Here is a 26,849-nt window from a genome sequence, read left to right on the forward strand (position 1 = left end):
CTCACCTTGAATTTCATGTTCACATAATAGTCTGTAATGATCCTGGCGTTTTTCCGAGACTGTCTCATGCAGCTCATACTGGGTGGCTTGATGAATATAATATAGGGTTTTAGTTCGTGGGTCCGAGCCATTTGGATACCCTGCAAGTCAAGGTCAGATAGTGGTTAAATTAAAATGTATAAGTCGTATCCATCCCATATTTTATTTCTATTAAACAAATTGTTGTGTACCATCATTTCCAGACCTTGCAGTATTCAAAAACATCTGTTATTTAATAACTTCACTAATAATCCTCAACCCAGACACTGGTCAGCGACTGCACTACACTAATTAATTCCGTTCAGTAACCTTATTAGATGGGAAATTATTTTAACTACAATGAATATAAAAATCCTAACATGGCCATTAAAAGTTTACACCTGCTACCTTTTATGGGAGTTTTAAATCTTCAATTGTAATTCCTTTTTAGAGGCTCAAAACGGTCTTGGTTTTGGGCCTGCCTCTGGAAAAGATTGATTCTCCTACTCCATGTTTTGCAAGGCACTGTCTGCCTTTTGTTTAGTTCTCTCCATGCATTGATGCAATTGTTGATGTCAACAGATCACTGAGTGAGTAGTGTTTGTAACCTGTTGTGAAAAGCAGGGGGAGTTAAAAAACTAATGAGTACAAAGTAAATAGCAGCAACATGTTCTGCCACAGTGGCAAAATCAAATTTCCTTTTTTCATTGAGAACTGAATTCAGGCGAAGAAATGGACAAGAAGAAAACCTCGAAAGGCAGCAGGAGCACAGGGAACATCAAAGTGCAGCATAGGGGCCTTCACGGTAGGTTGTTTTGTTCTGGTTTTGAGTAGCACACGCCTTCATACCTGAGGCTGTGTAACTTCAACCAGCACAAGCCACTACACCAAGACAAAGCTTGGACAATTCTAGGTCCATGTATCTAAAGGAAGTTTCCCTCTGGAATTTATTGGGCCATGGAGCCTTTCTTCCAGTTATGTTTTTAAATGATATTTTGTTAGGTTCCCAGAGACACCCAGGTATGGAAACCCTATAAAATTAGAAGAATTAATACCAGCAAATAAGGAGTAATTTAGAAAAATCTTAGAAGGGTTCTTTGCAGGACTTAAAGCCTTCAGCACCTTCTGACAACTACTAACTCAGACCTTTATTAGCCTTCTCCCTCCCTACCAGCAAGCCCAGGGCCAGGGATTGGAAAGAAGAAAGCCTATATGAACTAGCAGCATGCTGACTTTCATTTGGCTGAGTGGTCTAGAAATGGATCAAGAATAGTAAAGGTAGCTGAGAGAAATCTTGTTCTTTTCTGGCCTTAGAAGAAATTTTTTTGCAGTGCCCAAAAGAGGCACATATGTGGAAATTATCTTAATGTTTGAGGCACTGATTGTGACCATCATTTAAGTACAGTAGCTCCATCTAAGGAACAACGCTTTTAGACCTTTAAGGTGATACAACCTAAACTTCTCTAACCAACCACCTCGCTGAGGAGATACAGTGACCATTCTTCCTCATAAAAGAAAATCAAGTCACACAGGCAGCTTCTGAAAAATTCTTTTGTTATCTCCACCCTGGTTTTCACCGATCAGTGAGAAGGAAGAGAAAAAAGGGGTTCTCCCTCTAACCATTTAGAGAGATTTGGGGAAGGTGTTTCATCAGTGACATTGCAGTGCCTCATACACATGGTACTACTTTTACGTCTAATATAGACAACAATGTAAATTTAAGGTGGGGACGCTTTGGACTCTCTCAGATCAATCATTCTTCCTTAAATGTTCCTGTCTCTCTTACTGGATTAAGTTTCCAAGCTATGAACGAAAACAGTTTTCAGTTGCTAGTAGCATTCGTTCAGGATGTATTGTCTCGTACAAAACAGTATAAGGCAATATGGGTCAGTGTCCATTTTTCCTGGAAAATTTTCAATTGAAAGTATGACACACAATAACCAGACTAGACTTCTAAACCATGGTGATAAGCACATCGGAAATGATAGCATGTGTGCATGTATATGCTCCACCTCACTTTGTTGTTTACAATGTACACAATCTTATTAATGAATCCTTATCCAATTTTATAGTAAGTTTTCTAATTGAACCTTCTCTTCAAGCAGCAACCATATTGTGTGTAGTGAGCATGCTGCAGAAACCTGCCTCCTGGTGATTTTCAACCTGAATCTAGTAATTACACTAACAAGTCCCACTAATACACAGGCATCTTGTTACTGCATAGAAGCTTCACTAATAAACCCCAGAACTAGTGTCAGTAAACTAATGAACTCCAGCTTAGACCACTAAACCTCCACACCCTGCAGATACTTATGGGGATTATGAAACAGACAAATAGCCCTGTGCAAGCCTTCCCTTCCTCTACAGCAGATGTTTTGAAACTGTGATCCACGGACCATTGGTGGCCTATGGAAAACTTGCTGGTGGTTCTTGGAAAGTTGGCTCGTCACATGTACTAGCTGCTCTTCTTTATTCCCACCTGTTAAATTGCTTCAAAGAAACCAAGAATATGCTAAATACTTCCCTAGCATTACTTGTTCATTTAAGCCATTGCTATTGATACTGCAGGGATGGTATGCGATTGCAAACAGAAGAGGCGATGTCCGGTACAATCATGACGACAGATGACAGTCTCTTCCATGAAGTTTAAGGGCTAGTCTACACTGGCAACACTAATGTGCCTCTCCTAGCGCCCTAAAAAAATCACCTCCACGAGGGGCGTAGCTACCAGTGCTGGGAGCCATTGTCTACACTGGCGCTTTACAGCACTGAAACTTGCTGCGCTCAGGAGGTGTTTTTTCACACCCCTGAGCAAGAAAGTTGCAGCGCTGTAAATTGTCAGTGTAGACAAGCCCTTAGTCTTAGATCCCCCTATTTACCCGTGGTTCCAAATCCACTATACAGATCTTCCCTTCATCAAGAACTGTCCGCACAGCATCAACACTGGTGCCATATAGGTGTCCCTTGTATTCCCCATGTTCCAGCATTCTGCAAGAGGGGTGAGAAGGGAGAATGAGAAGAGAAATGAAGCCGACCCTAAATGACAGCCTCTGAAATTTTGCATTTAGCAATGAAATCTGCAGATTAAATCAAGAGACGGAAGAGCTAAAGAAGGATTAATCCTTTGTGAAAACAATGATATTAAGTATAGGAACCTTTACTGAGGATAAAAATCTAGATTAAACAGGACTGTCAGATCCAAATCTCCAGTCTCTGAAGAGACTCCAAAATTATGCAGCTCTACCCACTTCCCCTCCAGATATACATGAGAAGGTTCAGAGGTCATGGTTTTGATTGGTGTCAAGACAGCTATATGGAAATTCTACACTGGTATTTACTGCAGTGATAACAAAACAAATACTTTGCTGTTATGTAGGGCCAACCACTGGGATCTCAAAAAAGACAGTTACCTTTTTCGTAACTAGTGTTCTTCGAGATATGTTGCTCATGTCCATTCAACTTAGGTGTGTGCGTTCGCCACATGCACCTGTGCCGGAAGTTTTTCCCTCAGCAGTATCCGTAGGGGACTGGCTCCAGTGCCCCCTGGAGTGGCGCACACATGCTCAGTTCCTTCTTGCCGGAAACTCTGACAGTGGGTAAGGAAGGCAGGTTGTGGAATAGACATGAGCAACACATCTCGAAGAACACCAGTTACGGAAAAGATAACTGTCTTTTATTCTTTGAGTGCTTGCTCATGTCCATTTCAACTTAGGTGACTCCCAAGCAGTACCCCTCGGATGCGGGTAGGAGTTCACGGACGTATAGATTGCAACACCGCTCTGCCGAACCCAGCTTCGTCCCTGGCCTACTGAGTGATGGTGTAGAGGGCTGTGAACGTGTGCACTGAAGACCACGTCAAGGCTCGACAGATGTCCTGGATTGGGAAGTGTTCCAGGAAGGCCGCCAAAGATGCCTGCGCTCTGGTTGAGTGGGCTCCAACGATTGGCAGAGGAGGGACTCCCACCAACTCATAGCAGTTCCGAATGCAAGAGGTGATCCAGTTAGAAATCCTCTCCGTGGACACAAGGAGGCCCTTCATCCTATCAGCTGTAGAGATTAAAAGCTGAGTCGACTTATGGAAAGGCTTTGTCCGATCTAGGTAGAAAGCCAGGGCCCTTCTTACGACCAAAGAGTGAAGGCGCTTCTCTTCACTAGTCTCATGGGGCTGCGGGCAGAAGACCAGAAGGAAGATGTCCTGGATCATGTGGAAAGTAGACACCACCTTGGGAAGGAAGGCTGGGTGGGGCCAGTTCTGGACCTTGTCCTTATAGAAGACCGTGTACAGCAGTTCTGAGGTCAGGGCTCGCAGCTCAGAGACTTGCCTCACCAACGTCACCGCCACCAGGAAAGCTACCTTCCACGATAGGTGAGACAGGGAGCACGAAGCCAAACGCTCCAAGGGCGGGCCCATGAGCCTGGACAGAACCAAGTTGAGATCCCACTGTGGGACCGGGGACTGAACTTGAGGAAAAAGTCTCTCGAGACCTCTGAGGAACCGGACTGTCATGTCATGGGAGAAAACAGTCTGTCCCTAGATGGATGGATGAAAGCCGGAAATGGCCACCAGATGCACCCTGATAGAGAAGTGCGCCAGGCCCTGGTTCCTCAAATGAAGTCTAAGATCAACTGCACTGAAGAATGCGAAGGGGAGATGCCCCATTCGGCCACCCAGCGGGAGAACCTTGTCCACTTTGCCAGGTAAGTCTGTCTAATCGAGGGCTTTCTACTCTCGAGGAGGACCTTCCAGACCCCTTCCGAACAGGCCCGTTCTTCGGGGTTCAGCCATACAACATCACACTGTGAGGTGGAGGGACCTGAGGTTGGGGTGCAAGAGAGTCGTCCATGATCCTGTGACAGCAGGTCCAGTCGGTTTGGCAGAGTTCACGGAGGGACCGCCGACGGGCTCAATAGCGTCCCAAACCAGTGCTGGAGAGGCCACACCAGGGCAATCATGATAACCTGAGCCTTGTCTCTCTTGATTTTCACTAGGACTTTGTCGATGAGCTGAATCAGAAGGAATGCATACAACAGGCAGGAGGAAGGTGTCAGAGAGGGAGCCCTTGCCCAGACCCCGTCTGGAGTAAAACCTGTAGCACCTCCTGTTCTGCCTGGTGGCAAACAAATCCCCTTGGGGAGTTCTCCACCTCTGGAAGGTCATGCCAGCTACCTCTGGGTGGAGCACCCACTCGTGGCGAGAGAAGTCCCTGTTTAAGTGATCTGCTAACGTGTTCTTGACACCCGGAAGGTGACATGGTTCTACATGGATTCCATGCAAAAGTCCCAAAGACGGAGTGCCTCTTGGCAGAGGGCCGAGTATCACACTCCCCCTTGTCTGTTAATGTAGAACATCGAGGCTGTGTTGTCTGTCAGGACTCTGACCACGCTCTGCGCACTGCCCTGATCTCTTTGACGTTTATGTGTAGCATTGTTTCCACTGGGGACCACATACCTTGGGTCTGGAGGGTGCCGAGGTGCACCCCAGCCAAGGTCCGAGGCATCCGAAACCAACTCGACTGAGTGAGGAGTGCTGATGAAGAGAACTCCTTCCAGGACTTTCTCGGGGTCGGTCCAACATCACAGCGAGGTAAGTACAGTCACGTGGATGTGACTCCTGCATCAATGGCTGGCGACCGTCTACTCCCAGTCCAGGGACCACCTGGAAAAGATCGTTACCATCCCCATGACTGTACTTACCTCACTGCAATGGTGGACTGACCCCGAGAAAGTCCTGGAAGGCGTTCTCTTTGTCAGCACTCTTCACTCAGTCAAGTTGGTTTCGGATGCCTCGGACCTTGGTATAAGCAAGGGTGGCTCCCCTGGCCCTGAGGCTGCTGCAGCTTAAACTGCTTGTGGGTAGGGCCAGGAACACACAGGCCCAGCGTTTTAAGAGTCGTGTGGGAGTCCTTTAGGCCATGAACCTTATTGTCCATCTGTTCCGCAAACAGGGCTTGCATCAACTGCTGAGCCTCCCTGGACAAGCCAGAGAGGAGCAGCCAGGATGCCCGGTGCATAGCGATGGCTGAGGCCATGGTTTGGGCAGTGGTGTCCTCTGCATCCGACACCGCCTGGAGTGTTGCCCTGGCCGCAGTTGTGCCCTCGTCCATAGTAGCCCAGAACTCCTTCCTAGAAGCTTCAGGAAGAAAGCCCTTGAATTTGGCTATGGCTTGCCACATAAAATCATAGCGTCCCAGGAGGGCTTGATGGTTGGCTACCCTGAACTGGAGGCTAGAGGATGAATAAACCTTACGGCCAAATGAGTCTAGTCTCTTAGAGTCTTTGTTCTTAAAGGGTAGCCCCGGGTTGACCTTGTCGCTCCCTGTGCGAGGCAAAGTCCTGTCCGGGACCTACGAAGTCTCTAACTATAGCTAAGGGAATTATAAACACTAACAGACAACTGTAATACAAGAGATAACTAGTTCATACGAATGAGCAGCAACAGCATTAGCTGAAGCAGCAACAGTTCCAGCACCGTCACTGGCGGCAAGAAGGAACTGAGGGTGGGGGGAACCGGCGGCACCCTATATACCGCAGCATGTGTGCACCGCTCTGGGGGGCGCTGGAGCTGGTCCCCTATGGATACTGCTGAAGGAAAAACTTCCGGCACCGGTGCATGTGGCAAGCACACACACCTAAGCTGAATGGACATGAGCAAGCACTCGAAGAAAAAGGGTACATCTACACAGCGCAAAAATAATAATAAAAAAAAATACCACACCCAAACCCCAGAGAGTCTCAGAGGCTGGGTTTACAGACTTAGGCTCGTGGAGCTTGCACTACAAAGCTTAAAAAAAAAAAGAAAAGAAAAGAAAAGAAAAGAAATAGCCATATTACAGACCTTCTGGCTTGGGCCTGAGCTCAGGCTATGAAGCCCAGGGAAGAGGGTGGAATGTCTACATAGCTATTTTTAGCACCATGGTGCAAGCCCAAGTCTGAAGACCGAGACTCGGACTTGCTGCTGCAGGATTTTTTTTGCTGTAAAGATGTACCCAAAGTGCTTTATATACTTTAATGAATTATGCTTCATAACAGCCCTTTGAATTAGGTAAATATTATCCTCGTTTTACTAATGGGGAAACTGCAGCGTACAAGTTAGAGGGCACTTTTGAAAATTTGGTCCTTAAAAGGTTCTGGTGCCTTCAAGGCCCATTGTGAGGCCCATGCCCAGTAAAGATGTGGATGTGGGATCGGGGCCTGATTTTGGGTGCTCAGTTTTAGCCTTATTTTAGAAATGTATAGTCTGATTTTCAGAAGTGTTGAGAACCCATAACTCCAACTGAAGTCAACAGGAGTTGCAGGTGCTCAGCCCTTCTAAGAATCAGGTCCAAGGTTGCTAAAACTAGGCAGTCAAAAACCAACACACTCCAAAGGAGAAGCTACTTTGAAAATCTGGGCCTAAGAGTATGTGTGTGTACACTGCAATTAGACACCCACTTCTGGGCAATGCCAGCTGACTCAGGCTCATGGGGCTCAGGCTGTGGGGCTGTTTAACTGCAGTGTAGGCATTCAGGCTTGGGCTACAGCCCTAGTTCAAGGACTCTTCAACTTCAGAGTCTTAGAGCCTGGGCTCCAGTCCAAGCCTAAACATCTACACTGCAATTAAACAGCCCCTTAGCCTGAGTCCAGTAAGCCCGAGTCAGCTGGCATGGGCCAGCTGTGGATTTTTAAGTGCAGTGTACACATATCCTATGGCTCACACCAGAAGTCTGTGGCAGAGGAGGAAAAGAACCCTGGTCTTCTGACTGTCAGCATTTGGGCTAAACCACAAGACTATCCCTGCCTTGGAGCACATTAAACTTTAGAGATGAAAGCAATAGGAATCCCAAAGTTACCTGTGACTATATACCATGTTTTCAAATGTTTCCTTTGATACATAGTGATACTCACGACCGTTCTCTTCATAGCTCTTCTGAGCACGAGTGGTGTCTTAAGAAAGAAAAATTAAAAGTTTTTAAAGTTCTTGTAAACATTTTCTTTCTTCAGTAAATCAATTTGAGAACAAAGTTCCTAGTGAAAAGCCAGGACTCCCAAACTCCGTTTTTGGAGATGTGAATATATAAATTTTAAAAACTCTGTTCATTTTCACAAGTAATCAAAAGGAAATAATAAACGAATGGTTTCTACTTTCTAGCTCACAGCAAAAGCCCTGTTTACACTAGAGTGAGGTCAGCAAATCTTCCAAAATTGAATCTACCCTTTGGGTTCCATTTTAAGCACAATGGGCGTTGTTCCTGAAGGGACAGTGAACCATTAGACTTAGACCTTGTCTACACTACACAGTTTTGTCAAAAGTCCGCTTTTGCTGATGAAACAGTGGAGTTGTACACTCCTCCCGCCAATTTAACTTTCCTGCTACACTGAAAAAAGAAAACCACCTCGACAAGTGGCAGTGCATGAAGACTGTTCTGTAGTATTTTAAAAATTGCCTGCACAACTCCACTTTATATTATGTTAATTTATTTGAGAAGGCTAAGAAATGTAAGATTGAGGAACTGGAGCAATTTATCAGTTTTAAAACTGTATTAAGACAGGCATTTAGAGGCTTGCACTCCTGGTGTTTTATCTTCACAAAACTTTGTATCGAATGAGCAGAGAGGCCAAATTTCTCTCCATTCAAGTCAGAGATGAGAAATTGTAAGAATCTGCTTTAGATTTAGTATGCTAGAGGGAAATCTACAAGGCTTGCTAGTTTCCTGCCTGTCTGGGTATTTATATGGCCCTCATTCCCATAATATCTGGACACCTTATAAACAAATATTCAATGAATTTATCTTCACTACTCCCCTAGGAAGGACCCATAGCCCCATTTTACAAATGAGGTACAATGAGATTAAGTGACTTGTCCAAAGTCAGGCAGGTAATCCATTGGCATACCAAGAAAAACCCAGGCATACCAAGAATCAATTCAAAGTAACAGTGGCTTAAGACCATTCTTCCTTTTCCCCTGCCAGCTGGAAAAACTGACCAAAGACAATATTTTAAATAAAGCCCAGTAAAAGAAAGTAGCTTTCCCTTCTTTCCTGTAGTTCCCACAAAAATAAAAGGAAATGTGTAGTGTTAGTCTCGGCATCTGTGCCCTGTTAAATTCATACGTTCAGAGACAGCACAATATGATTGATTGATAGGGAAACCATCCCTGCAGCAAAGAGTCCATAAATATTCCATGGCAGGAGAAAGGGAGTTGATATTTCATGTTTTCTTTCCCCCAAGCAGGAAGTTAGAGAGTGAAAGGAACATGTCACATACGGGGTACAGCACTTTGAAAATGATGAGGGTTCATTCCAATAAGCCGCCGCCTTAGCTCATTCACGCCAACCCCTGAAGGACCTGGATATTTAAAAAAAAAAAGCCACACACAGTAACTCTGGTACATTAATGACTGAGACTACACATAAAATAGTTTATTAAAACTATGAGTGTATCATATTTATGACAGTCAAATAATATGTTCAGGTATCATCTCATATGCAAGAACTGGTGAAGCAAGTGACAGGCATGGAAATCACATTACTGCTCCCTCCACTGAGCTTCCCAACTGGTGGCATCACAAATTAAGTGCCTGCCCCTGAACAGTGCAAGGCATCTACAGTTCCCACTGAATTCAACAGGAGCTGTGACTATTTAACACTCTGCAGGATGAGGTCATCACTTTCTAGCAAAATAGCCACAGCCAGAAGGGGGTTCAGCAATACTAATTTGAATTATATCTGTACATCTAGATCTATAGATATATCTCAAACGTGTACAGCTCTAGCGAAGGTGAGAGGTTTTCCCCTCAGCACAAATATCCAGGAATGCTGCGCCTAGCAAAAATATGAGCAGCTTCCATTCAAAAATTATTAAATCTAAAATTCCATTTTAGGACCAGCAACCCATCAGATATCATGATACTCGCTCAGGGCCAGCCTTATGGGTGGGCAGCGAGGGCAACTGCCCAGGGTGCTGGGGAGTGGGGGCATGCCATGATCAAGAGGCTGCAGAAGGGCCATGCTCACCCAGGAGGCGGGGGAAGGGATAAAAGGGGCTGCGGGGCAGGAACCATGACAGCTGTAGTACTGCTGCCCCTCCACCTGCCAATATCCACATTGATATCCTCCTAGCTTTCCCAACAGCGTAAGGCTGAAGTTTTCCAGGCTGGGTTTTTAATATCCCTCCCTCTATTGCTGTTTCGGTTTGTTCTTAACCATAGTCCTATAAAAGCATCACTTCAAGGTATTGGTCACAAAGGATTTGTAAATGTTTTATCATTGCTATTTACATAACCCCACAGAAGTTAAACTGGACTCTGTTTTCATGATGAAATGCATTTTCATCCAATATTTGTTACTGTAGGGTTCTCTGATTGTATTGCATTGCTGAAACTTTTAAAGCATTGAAGGAAATGTTTTGGAACAACAGAAACCACAGACTTTATAAAACTGGTGTCTGGAAAAAATAAAAGGTAGGTCAAACTTTGGGTCCCTTCAAGAACTACCTGTTAGGGCCCAAGTCACTGCCCACTGCAGTCAATGGGAGGACTCCCACTGGATCGGGCTTTTCCTGAATTTCTCATTCCACAAGAGCTTGAGCAGTAAGGACACTTCCCTCTGTATTTACTAGAGCTTGTATGACTTGCATGAGTAGGTGCATCCCTGTCTGGGGGCATGCTCCTGTCAGTTGCTGCAACATACCCACTAGCACAATTAGTCGGTTTCGATCTGTGGGATGTCGCTGGTATCTCACCACCTCCTCATAAGGGGCTGCTGCTACGCTGTAACAGCTGCTGGGACACCGTGCGTAACAGGGCTGCTGGCTGTTCTGGGATTTCCTGCGGCACAGACGCATGCTTCTACGAAAACCAGCTGGGAAGGGCAGAAAGTAACGAATATTGAAAGCCAAGCAGTGGGTGCAGGTGATAACTAGTTCCACTATCTGAATGATCTCCAACTAGACTACCAAGAACATACTGGAGTTGTAGCTTTTCTTAAGGTAGAAAATAATTTAATTTATAGTTCTTGATACAACAGTTTGGTGGAGACTCTGAAAGCAGCTTAGATTTTCAAAATAGAAGCACAAGTATTGAAAGTCACTAACTTTGTCCAGAATTAGACCCCCAGAAACAGGTCTGCAAAACAAACCAGAGGGAGATTTCCAGCCATCTATATCATCATTAGGAATGGGTGACTTGCTCTGGAAAATTTAACTGCTCCAAAAATGCATCCAACTTCTCAACTGAATTCAACCTTTTTTTCAGCTCAATTCATAAGAGTTCTGTAGTTCACTTACCAGACTTGCTGCTTGGCCTCATCCCCAGCATTGGAAACCTCACATGGTCTGCACTGTACAGCTTGGGAAAGCCCCAGAAGCCATTCACACCACAGCATGAGATTTAAGGTGGCGATCAGAAGGACCAGAAGCCTAGTGCAGCGAAGTTATGCAGGTGCTGGCAACCTACTGGGGAGGTGGGCTTATTGGAAAAGAATCAACAAGCAAGGAGCTGAAAGGGAAGGGTGGCTTACTGGGTTCTAGAAATGCAGAGTGAACACAGATAGGGTCAGGGATCTTCAGAGGCACGGGAAAGGAACGCTTCGGAGAAAAACCACACACACTGGATTTAGCTTCAGACAAGCATCCAGTCTAAATCAAACCTTTTGCCTATCACTAATCACCACATACCAATAAAGACCCGTTGGCCAGAACCACTGAATTCCTCCTCTTCTGGGCATGAAGAACAAACAAGCGGAAAGGAGAAAGGAGGGTGAATACTGAACAGTCAATTGAATTTCCCCTAATCTTTCATATCACAGAATTGGAAATATTTAAGTTAATGATAATGTCACTGAAATAAGGTCATGAAGTACAGAGACCAGTTTACTAAAGTACTGTATAATATCAAAGATTTAAACCAAGTCACTGACATTTCTATGAAAGTGAAATTTAAGCTCATCACCCACTAGTAAGTCTAAATAAGAGTTTAAGTGGCCACACTTTATTAACTTTGAAAAAGAACAGCTAAAGTGCCACACACGGTTTTTAAATATTCATAATGTAGAAGAGCGGTGTGCAATTAAAAGTTCTTCAGGTGGAATCTAGCCGGCAATATTAAAATAATCAAGAATCTGGGAGCTCAAAGTATCAGTAAACCTAAAAAAATCCCAGAACAATTGTAAAACTTTCTTCTGCCTACATCTCTGCCTTAGACTCCACACCCAAAGGCACTTTGATACCACCCCACTGCCCAAATCACCTGCCTAACCAATCTCCTTCATTTCCTTCTCCTGCTCTCATTTTCAAACCTTCTCCCATGCTGTGCTGTGTGCTTGGAACAGCTTTCCTGAACAGTGCACACATTCCCTCCTTAAAACTCCCTTCTCCTGCAAAGCCCCTGAATTCTAATTCCCCACAAATCTCATACAACTCTTCTCTAATAAAACATTTCCAAACCTTATAACAAACAAGATGAAGAAAGTTAAAAATAACTAGCAAGAAATTGATTTTGACAGCTGTGTTCAGAACTCAATTCCCATGGGAAACTGTGCCTCCCCTCCCCTCCCTCCTGCCCAAGCTAAGCTGTATCTTCTTTCCTGTTATTCAGCTTTATTCTCCCTACATCTCCTCTGTCTGCTGTCTTTTCTTTGTCTCTTTTGTCTAACTTTATATGGAAGTTGTTCCAGAGCAGAGACATTGTCTTTACATTCACTTGGAAAGCACCAGGCAGGCTATGGGATTACCTTTTAAAATTAGATACTACACTGATGGGTGCCTCATGAACAAATAAGTGCCAAAAGAGTAACCGAGTCACATGGTATTGTCCATAGTGGACTTGATAATAGATTCTACTCTTCACTTCTCCCAGGTTCTTAGAAGCTTTGCTTCCTGCCTGTGTACACCAGTGGATGTACACTAATAACACCTCATCTTTGGTTATAGTGAGAAGTCTCTGACAAATAATGGGTTGGGGAGCATGCTCTGAAGACATTCAGGCTAAGGTATATAGCCATAATAAATCACCTCGTTAGTAAAGATGACAGATTTCTGGATCAGAGTAAAGTAAAATTGCATTGCAATCTGCCTACCACACTTTCCATGGTCATTTCCTCCTGAGCGATTTGTTCCTCTGCTTGACCTGACCTCTCCACCCAGAGCTAACAAGCAAATTCAACAACTATGTACTGTAATGGGCCTAATTCCTGAAAGTAACTGAGCTATTGTTTGTAGTATTTTTCTGGCTTTAGCAGATTGCTGTTGAAAATCCATAGGAGACAAAAGTTTAAAGTTACCTTCTTTAAGCTCCTCTGGAGATTTGGATAAGTATGTACAAAAAAGAGAGAGATGAAAAATTAGGGCTCCGAGGAGACCAAGTTCAAGCCTAAGTGGGCAAAACTGGACCAATTCATATGTGCTTCAACTTGAGTGCAAACTATGAAACACACAATGCTGGTTTAAAATTAAAATAAGCATGTGCCAGACAAACCACAAAACTTGGATCTGAATCCTACCTCCCTAAACAAGAGGGTGCTCAGCTACAGAGTTTGGCTCTGGCCACTCTCCAACAGTTTACTTGGAAAGTACAACCTATAGCTGCTCCAATAACTCAGTTGTCAAGGTAGAGTGGAAGCCTGAGCTGGGAGTGATCTTTGGACTTTTTCCCCTGGCTGCCTAGAAACAGAAAAGAGGTGAGACAGATAATGAGCAGGATCTGAACTAATTCCCCAAGAACGCAACTATTGCAAGGAAAAGGGCATTAGTGGCCCTGAATAAAGATGCAAGTGACTGCCTCACAAACTCCCTTATTCTGTTTTGTAAGCCTCAAGCATTGCCCTCAAAAGCGGAGAAGAATGAAGCCTCTGTGAGTTGGAGTTAAGCGGATGGGGAAGAGCCCACATTCAGATCCTTGGTACTCTTGTACAGCAGCAACAGCACAGCAGGAAAAAGAAGAGGGCAAGTAATTTAACCAAAATAAGAAAGCAAATTATTTGAACGGAGAAATTTAGAAATGATGTGGGATCTAATTTGTTCTAAAAGACCAAGTTTTGTAGAGCTTCAGATACACAGTTGAACATGTATGGCAGGGCTTTCAAAGTGTGATTGTATTCTGAAAACTGTCTGTAAAAATGACATCCTGAGGTTCCATGATTGTGTCTCATGATTTTATATCTGAGGTGCTCAGTTTACGATAATAAATATATTTGTTTCTATGCCTGCCCTGAAAACGCAGACTAGGATTTAACAGTCAGTCAAACAGGTTCTTCATTCTTCTTCATCCACAGTAATAAAGATACCGTGGACTAAATTAGGGTCTCAGTTATACTTGAGAAATCCCATTGTCTTCCAGTTATCCCCTCTGACACCTTGGGTTTGCACACGTGTAATGGATTAGAGCTTAATAAACATGACTGTCATTGCTGCACAAGAAGGAATAGAATTGAGCTCACTTTTCCTTCTGTACATGGGCTCTGCAGGGCTAACAGGAAGAAACAGCAGTAAACATTTATTTTAGTCACTGAAGTCACCCAGATATGGCTCTGGATAAACACAGGGAGCAGTTCTACTGAGTAAATAGTAATTATTTTAGAGAGTCACTTTTCAAGAAAGAATTGCACTTTAATCTAATTGCTTTTTGGTTTGGTTTGGTTTTTGTTGGATACCTCTTACATGTCTGTGAGTCTTAGAGGATGAGACAGAACTGGAATTAGGCAGGAAGAATTTGACTTACCAGACTCAAATGTTTCTTCATCTTTTACGTCACCCAGATAGCAAAAACAGCAAATACATTTAGTTTCAATACTATTTCTGCTTAAAATAATTTTATCACATCAGAAATTATTTCCCTTCCAATACTGTAAGGACCACCTAAGGCTCTCAGACTCCTGCCAACTTCCCAAACATACTTCCACTGCTTTCTTTTAGTTCAATTAGAAATGATCTCGAGCTGCCAAGTGAGAATCTGGAGCCAAACTTCTGTCAAAGTTGCTGAAAAGTGAGAATTGGAATCCAAATGTCCACCAGAGTTTGAAGATGTTTGGATTTGGGGGTTTTATTTTTTTCCTCATTTTTTACCATCAGTGAATCACGTCCAGCTCCTTGTATTTCATGCAATCCCATTCAGAAGGTTAATGTTCCAGAAATCAAACACAGTATATATGAAAGCTCTGATATGAACATCATCCCTAATTCAAACTCCTTATTGACTTGCATTGAGAAATAGAACACAGTGGAAAACAGATCCTGCAATATAGGAACATAGGAATTGCCATACTGGATCAGACCTGCAGTCCATCTAATCCAGTATCATGTCTGCAAGAGTGGCCTTTGCCTGTTGCTTCTGAGGCTAGTGCAAGGAATCCTGTTATGGAATAGCCTGCCTCCAAGAAATCTTTCTGTTTAACCTCATTAGTAAGAGTTTGATTTGTGCTTTGAAGTAAAAGGGTTTATTATCCTTTCCGAAATTCTTGTTTTTATAATCTGTATTAGTATAACTCTGCATAGTCTTGTTATCAATATATAAACATCCAATCTGTGTTTGAATCCAGCTAAGCTTTCTGCCTCAATGAAAACGTGTGGCAATGAGTTCCAGAGGGTCTTTAAAACCACAGTAACTTAATATTATTATAGGTTTAATGAGCCAAATTGAGACCAACTATGTTGCACCCCTTTACACCAGCTCTGAATTTGGCCCACTGAGTCTATAATCTGCATTGTAAATGCACTGGATCCCAAATTGAGTTGTATGTATTTAGAACAGCCATTCATTTTAACAGAATATCTTCACTATCTGTTCATCCGCAGTGCTTTGAAATGGTCTGGGGCTTTCACGCTACTTCACTATAAATAGAACTTCTCTATATATGAGCTCACTATAAGGATGTTCCATTTTATTCAAGAAACACTAGTGGTCTTTGTGTAGCTGGTATATTGCCGCGAACACAGACGAATCTCCTTAAATGAAGTCAGTTACCTGTTTCTACACACTTCTCATCAATCTGCATGTCGTCCTCTGCAGGTTATAACAGACAAAAAGAGAAAGGAAATCAAATGATCTCCAAAAGCATTGAAAAATAACCTCACCAAATTCAAGACTTCAACATCAGAATAAAACTAATCCCCCGTGAAGCTCAAATTGGGTTAAAACATTTTCAGTATTTCAATAGCGCCTTGCTCTAAAGTACTAATACCTTTCTTTCAATAGGCAGAGGAAAGATGCTTCTTATACCAATGCTCAAAAGGGTTCCCAGCTGGGAGGTAAACACGCCTGATTTGAATTGTCCAGTTGAAACAAGAAAGGGGTTTAATTTGAACTGATGCAGTGTTTGTATTTCAGATGATCTATTTAAATTTAAATTAAATTAATGGAGATAGGATATCTCCTAGAACTGGAAGGGACCTTGAAAGGTCATCGAGTCCAGCCCCCTGCCTTCACTAGCAGGACCAAGTACTGATTTTGCCCCAGATCCCTAGGTGGCCCCCCTCAAGGATTGAACTCACAACCCTGGGTTTAGCAGGCCAATGCTCAAACCACTGAGCTATCCCTCCCCATTTGAGAAGGATCAGCATGACTATCATCAGAACATCATTTCCCCCCAATACCCTTTGCATATTTTGTATGTGTTTTTCTAGAATGCTATGTACACTGACAATTTTTAAAATTAAAATTGGAAAAATAAAGCTTTTTAAACATCTCTCTTATGTTTTAGTAATTGCTTGGAAGCTTGAAACGGAAATCCATTTCCTTATCAGTTTGCTCCCTCCATTGCACACACCACACTGGTCAGCTCTTAGAGGTAGGGATATAAATACCATTTTAAAAGTTAACCATTTAAACTATTAAAAATATTTAATTTCAATGGTTAACTGATTAAAAGGCCGGCCGGCGCGGGGCCGCTGGGGCTGCTCCGGCACTGGGGTTAACGGTTCAGGTGGGTTAACCAGTAAGACTAATGCTTACCGGTTAGCTGGTTAACATTTTACATCTCTACTTAGAGGTCCATACAAGAATAGGGTGAATATCCTGGTTTTCAGAGTCTGATGTGCTCAAAACACACAGTTTTGTCCTAGTGTTTGTATATCTCTGCAGACTGGATCCACGAAGGGGCAGCTACCCAGCTGGGAGAACATGACAGCAGGTGGGCTATGTTCCTGGTACAAACTTCAGGGACTGTCCTCCACCAGGCCACCTGTTGTCACCCTCCCTCGTTATGCACTGCCCTCAAAAGTAGACTCATAGGATTTTAGCCAGAAGGGACCAAAGTGATCATCTAATCTGACATGCTGCATAACGCAATTAATAGGATCTCACCCAATAATTCCTACTTCAGGCCCAACATCTTGTAGTAGGGAGGCAAAATGCGCTACTCCCCATCACCCCCCCCCCTTTTTTTTTGTTTAATATATGCTTCACAGCTGCTCCTAGCGTTGGTGGGTTGCTGCAGAAACAAGAGAATGAGAAGGCACCTTTTCTTCTTCCAAGCAGCCTGGTGCACCTTCCTGACTGACCACCAAAACTCTCCCATTCCCTCTCCATGCAACACAAGCTCCGGGTTTTCCAGTTCAAACATCTGATCAGACACATGACTGCTGAGCTATGGGTATTTTTAAGTGAACCAACCACAATGAAGCATTTCTTTAGTCACCCTATTTACACACGATGCAGATAGCCTGGGCAGAGAGATGTAAAAGGAAAACTGCCCCAACCAATCCTGACATGTATCCTTGTAAGTACAAGTATAGCATCTAGTCATTTTTAAAGTTTTTATAAACAAGATAGTATCTTGTACATTTAGAGATCAGCTAATGCTGGACTTGCAAGCAGATGTGAGGTATTCCAATGTGATGTAATCCAGGCATCATCTCTTACCTTCTTCCACAGTACTCACTGTCCACGGCAAATCCATTGAAGCAGTTAAAAATAAATACACAACTAAAGAGATTGCCAGTGCTACAGTTACCAAGTAAAATTAACTGAAAGACTCTTGAAAGATGAAAATACAGAGCATTGACTTAACTGGAAATCTACCTCATGGGTCATAAAAAATATTAGCAAGTAATAATGCAGACCACAGAAAAACAGAAGCTGTGGGAGAGGGAAAGGGGAAGCAGGAGAAAATGTATTTCCTGGCTGGGAAATTATTGCATTTAGAGCCAATAAAAGGATAGTTTAGGTGGGAGGTACACTTCTGGCTTCTTACTTTACAAATAAACCACAAAGTCAATTGGTTATATCTATTTTTCCATGTCATCTTAGACACTAGGCCCAGAAGTCAACTAAATGGCAATGAACAAGCATTCGTATGAGGAAAAAGACAGCTTTAATAAGAGAAATACAGTTTAAAACTATCACATTTATTCTTAAAGGAAAGAATGAAAAATGAAATGGTATGATTTCAGTAACTGAAATGCTATACATGACACATTGCAGGGTATTTTCTGGTACAGAACTACTAGCTATGCCTTAGTCTCCCTTCCAGGGAAATCTACAATAAACCTGTCTAATAAGTGCTTCAGGAGGGCACAAACAGTCGAGATTTCTTGCTACGAATAGCCTACATACAAGGCCCAGTCCTGGATGGTGTTGAGTACTCTCAGCTGGGAATTCAAGGCGCTCAGCACTTTACAGAATTAGATCCTAAATATACTGTATTCTGATCATCATGATCCTTAGAATCCAAAACAGGTTAAGTGCCGAATTCAGATACACCTGCTACACCCACAGATTTCAGTGGGGATTCTAAATGCATTTCTGAGGTCACAATATGGCCCAATGAATGATTCTTGGTATATTAAACATGATCAAATGAGTTTATTTCTGTATTACTGGATGTAAGAAACAAAAAACAGACTTCTCCCTCCCCGCTCTCACTGGCAGCTGGAGAATTTTGCACTCACATATTGTTGATTTGAGACAGACATGGGGCTGGAAGGGCTGAGACCACCAGAATTCTCGCTGCTTCCTGAACAGAAAGGAATCCACCACAATAAGAAATCAATTCAGCATTGCATTACTTCCTACTTAGATGCTCCATTCTATCACCTGCACACAAAATGACATGAGTGCTCAGAGCTCCCTGAAGGATAAACACCATTACCAACCACCAAGAGTGGAAGCATAGCCAGTGTTCTACCCCACCTGCAACTGTTGGAGGGAAGCCAGTGTCCTACCATACCTATCTGAATGCCAATATTCGACATCATTGGCCTGAAAGTATTGCCCCAATTAATGCACATAATGGAGGAGAGCAGTATTAACTGTATTGTGGTACACATGGTTGGAAGTGGGAAGTGTGCTGTATTAAGACTCTGTGTCAGAGAGAGCCCAATTACAACTCCCTCTGGGCCTGCGTGTGTTACAACTCTAAGCTTATCAGTCGTCAGTTGTCTGGCACAATTAGGGGCATCCTATGCTTTTTTGTTTTTGTACCCTGGATAGTACAACATGGTTATAGAACCATGCTAGAGAAGCTGTATAAACTAGGCAGCTTTGTGTAAAAGGGCCCTTTCTAAATATAAATGGACTATATGCAGAAAACAGGGAGGTGGTTTTCTGTTTCATTTAAAAAAAAAAAAAAAACCTTTTCACCTCCCTTTTGAATATGAAAAACACAAAGCTACACATGCCTCAGACACACCTTTAAAATACTGTAGTGATTTTTTGAAATAATTATGCCTCTAACATAAATTCTGATTTTTCTCTTTATATTTTTTGTATCACGAAGGACAGTACTGAGAAACCAAGGTCCTTAAATCTTTGTCTGAAGCTATTTATCTTAGTTTATGTACTGTTAGGGGCTTTACACACTAATATAAAGACGATGCCTCTGCCCTGAATTACTTACAATCAGACTTAAGGTGAAAAAAATCCTGTTTTCACACAAACGTCCACAGTACTATTAAAACAGGAGAAGACACATACAGAAGGCTCACACTGTCTGCATGCATCAGTGCGTCTTTATTGACTGAATCAATCTGTTCTATAATTGCTAAGTTCAGATCATGAAACCCAAGGTAACTGGCTCATTCTCTTGTTTGAGTTCAGAAACCCTACATTTTCTTACCTCTTCAGAAGATGGTTTGATGGTATCAGCCCAGCACAGGCACTCAGGTCTGAGACTTGCCTTGCCTGCCACCAGAGGACATCGTTCTGGTCAACAATCTGAAGGATTTCACCCTTTTTAAAGGGCAAGCCTGCATCAGCACAAGGTATGGCAGAGTCCTGCAGGGGCCAGTAATCTGCCATTGCTCGCACGTAGAGCTGATACAGAACACACAGACATGAGTGAAGGTGAGCTTCTTCAGAACAGATACAGTAACAGTGTGTATGAATATTTACAAACTAAGGGCCTGATCTGACTTCAGATGAAGTCAACAAAAGTTTTGCCATTGACTTCATTGGGAAGAGCACCAGGTCCAAAATCCAACTACCGGTATTTTCCTGATCAAGAAAAATGTAGTCACCTATTATACTGTGAACAATTTGACCTTCTCCTTCTGGATCACTCCAGAGATGCCTTCACTACCTTTAACTTTATCACAGCTTGCTACATTTAATTACATTACCTACAGCAAACTATTAATTTCAGTGGAGACATAGATGTCTAGGCAAGACATGTTATTAGAGATTTCTGTGAGCTGGGCTGGCAATAAATGCTTCTAAACAACCTTACCCTCATGTATCACACAGTGCAGACTGCCCATTAGACATTATTGGATTAACTGTCTGCAGTAACAATAATAATCTGGAAGAAAAAATAAATGAATCTCTTACTGTTGTTTGGTTGCTGACTGGCCGTTCAGAAACTGGAATCAGTTTGAACATAATTGTTCCCTGGGACAGAGACTAAAAGATTTCAGAAGGAAAAAAAAAGTCAAAATATATTTGCTCCTGGTAACACACTGAAAGCATTTTAAGTTTCATCACTCCAAGACGAATGATGGCTCCAAAAGCCCATTATAAATATCCTTATTATAAGAATGGAAATTGCTTAGCTCAGCAGAATGCCATATACAGAATCATTGTTAAAACAAAGATCTTTAAAAGAAAGATTGATTGAATTCCTGTGTGGGAAACTTTAGAACCTTGCTAAGATTTCTAATTCCCTTAAATATATGTCTTGTTAAAAACATACATATTTTCAGTATCAATTCACAATTAATTTTAGTTCTGGAGTCTAATTTAAATTAACTATATAGGGCTGGGCTGGAAAAGCATGGTTTTCAAGATTTGTAGATTTTGTGTTATGGTGAAGTTTGTATTTCTAATGGTACGTTATGCATCCAAAGATAGGTGCAAACAGAGAAATCACGAAAGAGAAACAAATAAAAGAACAGACACTAACCAAACAGAGAGGAACCTGACTGATTGGCACTAACAACTAGAGAGCCAATGGAGAATACTAAATATTGTGACCTGGTGAGCAAGCTAAAAAACATCAGGGATAGTGCATCACGGAGTGATCTTTGTTTGCTAAGTTTAACAAAGATTATTTTAATTTAAATTATTTATGACAGTACTTGGTAATATAGGAGTTAATGCATTTTGTAAAATGAATGAAGGCTTAGGAACATGACACCTTATGACAGCATTCTGCAACTAATCCTTTGCAGAGAAACCTGAAGTGAGATTGGCAGAATTATTGATTTTAGATAGAGAGAATTAGTGAGGTTCTACTGGTCCCAAAGGACCCCTAGTTCAAAAGGCAAAGGGTAGAATGCACCCCTATACAGAGGTCCACGACAGTGTTTATGTACCACTTAGGCTCTATTTAGAGGGCTTAAATAGCACATAGGCCATGTGCTGGCTCACTGCACAGGATGAACTTCACCCACAATGAAGAAACAGACAAAATAGTACATTACATGTAAAATTATTGCTTGTGTGTAGGTCTTCCTTCCTCTAGAAATTTACATTGAGAATTTAGGCTGCTCTTTTTACAAAGAAATTAAAAAAAAAAAAGTAAAGTGCATTTCATACCAGAATGTGGATAACTTGCTCTGGCTCTAGTCCCTCCACTGAAACTCCATTCACCTCTACCAGCTTGTCTCCGGCATACAACAATCCTAGAATAAAAAGGTACAGGAAAGAAGACACACTTATTATATAGAAGATGTGAATCTGAAAAAGTTCAGAGATGCAACAGAAGACCGGAGAACAGCCCTGAAATAAGAAATGCCCCTATCCTAGATTCGGACCTGAGTCAGGAATTTCAGATCTGAAGTAGTATTGTGCTGTTATAGGCTTCATTGTGCAATCTCAAGCAATTGACTTGACTTCTCTGAGCCTCAGTTTCTCTATCTGTAGAATAGGTGTATTAATTCTTCCCCTTTTTTTGTAAAGCACTTTGAAATCTAGTGATGATGAAAAGGACTCGAGGAGCGTTAAGTATTCTTATCCAAACTAGAGTTTCCCCAAAACTGACGTGTTCAGATTCAGAGTACTGGTTCTGACCATTATAGTAAAAGGCTAAGTTACAATGTTCAGATCTAGATCTGAAACCCTTCATGGTTCAGAGGAAGTAATGGTGGTGGGGGAATATGATCTGGTGTTTGGGCTCATCTCTAGTTACTACAGAAGTAAGTGTACTAAAGATAAGCAAGAAACACATGATCTATCATGCAAACCACAAGTGGTAGTTGCATCTTCCCCTTCAATTCAGTTAAATAGGTTATCTTGTGTATCTTAATTAATCCTAACAGGATCTCATTCAGCTGCTGTATACAACTTTGGTAAACTTATCCTCCAGACAGAGGCCATGATACACTAATGGGAACTATTTGATGGTGGAGGGACTAGAGCCCAAGCAAGTTATCCACATTCTATGAAATTCAGTGTGCTGGTGTTCATACCAGGTGGCACTGTTTTGTATTACTGCTTAACTCATGCCAGATTTATCCAGGTGTTGATGTTGAATGTAAATACTGTAAGATTGTGTTTGACGTTGGCTTTCTGTCTCACCTTTTTTGAACACAACACATTTACCCCGGAATGAGAGAGTCATGAAGAAAAAAAAAAAAGAAGTCAGAAATACTTCAGTGTGAGACAATTATTACTATTTATATGGTACTGTACAAGGTGCCTAAAAGTTCTAATAGGAGAGAATTTACAGTTGCGGAAAAAAAATTTTTTTCCCTGCTGTGTGTTTCAAATGACACTTACCACTTCTGTCTGCTAGCCCACCATGGATCACCCTGGCAACCACAATATCACCCGTTATCTCATGGCGTTTAATGGTGGCACCCTGGCAAAATAAAAAGAATAAATATCTTTAGATTCTTTTCAAACTGCAAATCTGATCTCCTTAATGACTGGAGATTACTGAAAAAGATTCCTTTTCCCCTTCTAGCTGCACAGTATTGCAGGACCCGTAAGTACAGTGCACAATACATTAAAAGATGTGTAAACCTAGTCTCTTAAGGGCCATGAACAAAATGGTCATTATACAGCCCAGTTTCCGACTCTCACATTCTATAAAATTGTACATAGGGCCTACTGTAATACATCTTTTCCATCTCTAATGCTATGATTTTCCAGTGCTAATCCCTGTATTTATCACAAATATAGTACAACATAAAAGGGCAAACAACAAGGGCAAATGACTTCCAAGAAATTTTGTTAGTTTTTTTCCCTCCTTCCCACTCCATTTGCCAAGGAGGCACTTTATTTGTTCAAGATGAGTCTTTGTCAATTTAAAAGAGAATAGAATTAACAAAAGGTCTATAGCATTGCATATAAATAACCCATTTATACAAAACACTTTATTACATCTATTGCACAAGTTCAAATCATCAAAACAGCAGAAAGCTTCCTTACCAGGGGCTGCTTGTTTTTCACTAAGCAGACAATCCTCATGGCTTCTTCATTTTCAGGGATGTTATCTGGTAGAGGGGGAAGGATTGGTTCAAAATCTTTCTGGGCCACAGTATCATGAGCTGATAGTAAGGCCTGTGAGAAGAAGAAAGAAGGTCATCCCAAGAAATAGCTTTGACTGGGGCTGTCCAGGAGTCAGAAACAGGAGATTGAATTCTTACATGAATACAGACCCACACAGCAGTGGGGGACATCATTGCTCTTTCCATCACTGGACATTTTCCTGATTTCTTGGAATTTAATCTTAGGAGAGCGGTGTCCTTGTTTAGTGATATAGCACAAGCACATAAGCTTTGTAATAGTTTAAGACAAAACAAGTTTGTTCATATAAAATACCTGCCCCATGTCTCTAAGAATTTTTAAAAATAGATCTCTCAAAAGCATAGATATTAAAAACAGCAGTAACCATCAGTCTGTTGTGCATACTGTAGATATTTAATTCTTTCATGAGGTAGGGGATGAGACAAAGACTTCAGAGGTGGGGAAAAGAATCCCACACTTGCAAATTCACAGATACCATTGTCCACTAATTTCTTCTTGCCATAACTAATCCAAATCTCTATTGCCTTCTTTGCTGTCTTCTGCAGGCAGCTGCAAAGTTCATACCCCCCATACTGCAGTCATTTCAGTGAGAGATGTTTCCACTCCCCTTTCAATGGCCAGCACTTGCCTTCAAGTTTGGATTTCGCAGAAGTCGTCTCAGCTCTCTGATCTCTGTGGATTGAGGGACTCCACGCAACAACTCCACCACCTGGTGATGAGAGAGTGGGAACTGGATCCATCAGGAATTCCTATTTTAAATACTGTAGTAAACTTTATTTGGTGAACTTTATTTGGTAATGTAACAGACTTTTTCTTTAACTCCATGCTGTGATACTAAGTGAATTCCCTTCTCCAATCCTACAACTAGATTTCATCACCAGTATAAGTTTCTAGCATGAACCATTAAGCTTCCAGCTAATTCTGTCCTGAACTTATTAAAATCATCCTATCAGAAACCTTATAAAATTCATAGATTTGAACCAGGCTCCTTTATGGTCAGCTTTTATGACAAGGCAGGTTGTGAATTGGAGAGGAGGGATGATCTAGCAGTTAATGCACAGGACTTGTAGTCACTCTGCCACAGACTATGTGATTCTGGGAATTCCACACCTTCTATGTGTCTTTGATCCCCTATCTGTACAATGGAGATGATTAACTACTTGTCTCACAAGGGAGCGAGGCTAAACTAATTAATGCTTGTGATGTGCACTCAGATCCTCGGACAGGCTGCGCCACAGATATGCAGAATATTATTATGTGCAATCAAGTTAACAGATTAGGATTCGGTTTAAAAAAAAAAAAGGAATACAGTCTCTTATAGAATCTCACCTCACGAGATAGTGCACGCGCTTGGGGTGTGACTGGGACTGGTTTTTTTCTGATAGATTGATGGAGGCATTCATAAACCTATAGGGTGAAATGATCAAGATAAGGGCACAATTCAATACTGCTCAATGGATGCACACCCATGGTGTGATCCATTCATATGGAAACACACACATACAGCAATGCCACACCTCTAAGGATTTTCTAGGACTAGCTAGAATAAAAATCATAAATAAGGTTACGATTTAGTCACGGAGGCCACGGAATCCATGACTTCCAGCAACCTCCGTGACTTCAGCCTGCGGTGGTCAGGAGCTGCCGAGTCCCCACCACCAGTGGGGGCAGGGAGCTGCAGGGTCCCTCTGGCGGCTCCCTGAGCCCACAGCCGCTGGCAGGGGAATCCCCGAGCCACCCGTGCTGCGGGCGGCTCCTAGCCCCTACGCAGCTGTCCCGCTTCAGCCACTGTGGGGACTGGCAGATCTCCATTTTGTCAGATATATTTTTAGTAAAAGTCACGGACAGGTCACGGCTTCCATGATTTTTTCTTTTTTGCCCATGACCTGTCTGTGACTTTTACTGAAAATATCCATGACAAAATCTTGGCCTTGATGATTAAGGCTATCAGTCCTTCTGATTCGGGACCGAACTACAGATTGCCAGCTGAGGCCAATTTTAAATCTCTGACATTGCATAGTACTACCCAATTAGCCAGGTACACTGGGATTTTCCACCTGAATCTGAAGTATCTGTAATAGGTCACTGTCAAAGGCGAGATAACAGGCTCACTGGACCAATGCTCTAATCCAGTATGGCAATCCTCAGAGATTCCACTGTTTCCACTGTAATCCTTACTAAAATAGCAAAGCTAAAGTAAATCACCAAATTTAAAGACTGACTTCAAGGAAATTTTTATTCACCTAGAACAGTGGTCTACAACCTTTTTACACCCAAGATCACTTTTTTAATCTAAGGGCAACCCAGGATCTACCCCGCCCCTTCCCCAAAGCCCTGCCCGGCTCACTCCATCTCCCCCAGCCGCTCATTCTCCTCCACCCTCACTCACTTTCACCGGGCTGGGGTAGCGGGTTGGGGTTCGGGAGGGGGTGCGGGCTCTGGGCTGGGGCTGAGGGGTTCGCAGTGTGAGAGGAAGCTCTGGGCTGAGCCTGGAGCAGGGGGTTGGGCTGCAGGAGGGGATGAGGAGTGCAAGCTCTAGGAGGGAGTTTGGGTGCAGGAGGGGGCTCTGGACTGGGGCAGAGTGTTGGGGTGCAGAGGGGGTGCAGGGTGCGGGCTCTGGGAGGGAGTTGGGGTGCAGAGGGGGTGCAGGGTGTGGGCTCTGGGAGGGAGTTGGGGTGCAGCAGGGGGTTCCAGGCTGGGGCAGAGTGTTGAGGGGCAGTAGGGGGTACAGGGTGCTGGCTCTGGGAGGGAGGTCAAGCTGGGGCACAGGGTGCTGGCTTCGGGAGGGTGGTCAGGGCTGGGGCTTGGGGTGCAGGAGGGGGTTTGGGGTGCTGGCTCTGGGAGGGGGGCTATGGGCTGGGGTTTGGGCTGCAGGAGGGGGCTTGGTGCTGGCTCTGGGAGGGGGCTCAGAATGGGACTTGGTGCAGGAGGGGGTGAGGGGTGCAAGCTCTAGGAC

General features: G+C 42.8%; 1 protein-coding gene across 1 annotated transcript in view; it reads right to left on the reverse strand.

Annotated features, from left to right (window-relative positions):
* Positions 1–26,849, reverse strand: part of MPP4 (membrane palmitoylated protein 4) — a 51,032-nt gene that overhangs the window by 2,230 nt on the left and 21,953 nt on the right. Inside the window, exons 4-21 of the mRNA XM_029910526.1 lie at positions 25,223–25,300; positions 24,522–24,602; positions 23,795–23,926; positions 23,141–23,222; positions 21,959–22,044; positions 20,753–20,824; positions 20,043–20,239; positions 18,877–18,941; positions 17,849–17,866; positions 15,953–15,991; positions 14,711–14,731; positions 13,275–13,289; positions 11,671–11,712; positions 10,686–10,856; positions 9,262–9,342; positions 7,848–7,941; positions 2,898–3,006; positions 6–140 (exon numbers count right to left, since the gene is read on the reverse strand). Of these exons, the coding sequence (XP_029766386.1) occupies positions 6–140; positions 2,898–3,006; positions 7,848–7,941; positions 9,262–9,342; positions 10,686–10,856; positions 11,671–11,712; positions 13,275–13,289; positions 14,711–14,731; positions 15,953–15,991; positions 17,849–17,866; positions 18,877–18,941; positions 20,043–20,239; positions 20,753–20,824; positions 21,959–22,044; positions 23,141–23,222; positions 23,795–23,926; positions 24,522–24,602; positions 25,223–25,300 (1,518 nt within the window). The remainder of the gene's footprint in view (positions 1–5; positions 141–2,897; positions 3,007–7,847; positions 7,942–9,261; positions 9,343–10,685; positions 10,857–11,670; positions 11,713–13,274; positions 13,290–14,710; positions 14,732–15,952; positions 15,992–17,848; positions 17,867–18,876; positions 18,942–20,042; positions 20,240–20,752; positions 20,825–21,958; positions 22,045–23,140; positions 23,223–23,794; positions 23,927–24,521; positions 24,603–25,222; positions 25,301–26,849) is intronic.

The sequence above is a fragment of the Terrapene carolina genome, unplaced genomic scaffold (assembly GCF_002925995.2).
Source record: "Terrapene carolina triunguis isolate 2854851 unplaced genomic scaffold, T_m_triunguis-2.0 Scaffold62, whole genome shotgun sequence".
Taxonomy (NCBI): domain Eukaryota; kingdom Metazoa; phylum Chordata; order Testudines; family Emydidae; genus Terrapene; species Terrapene triunguis.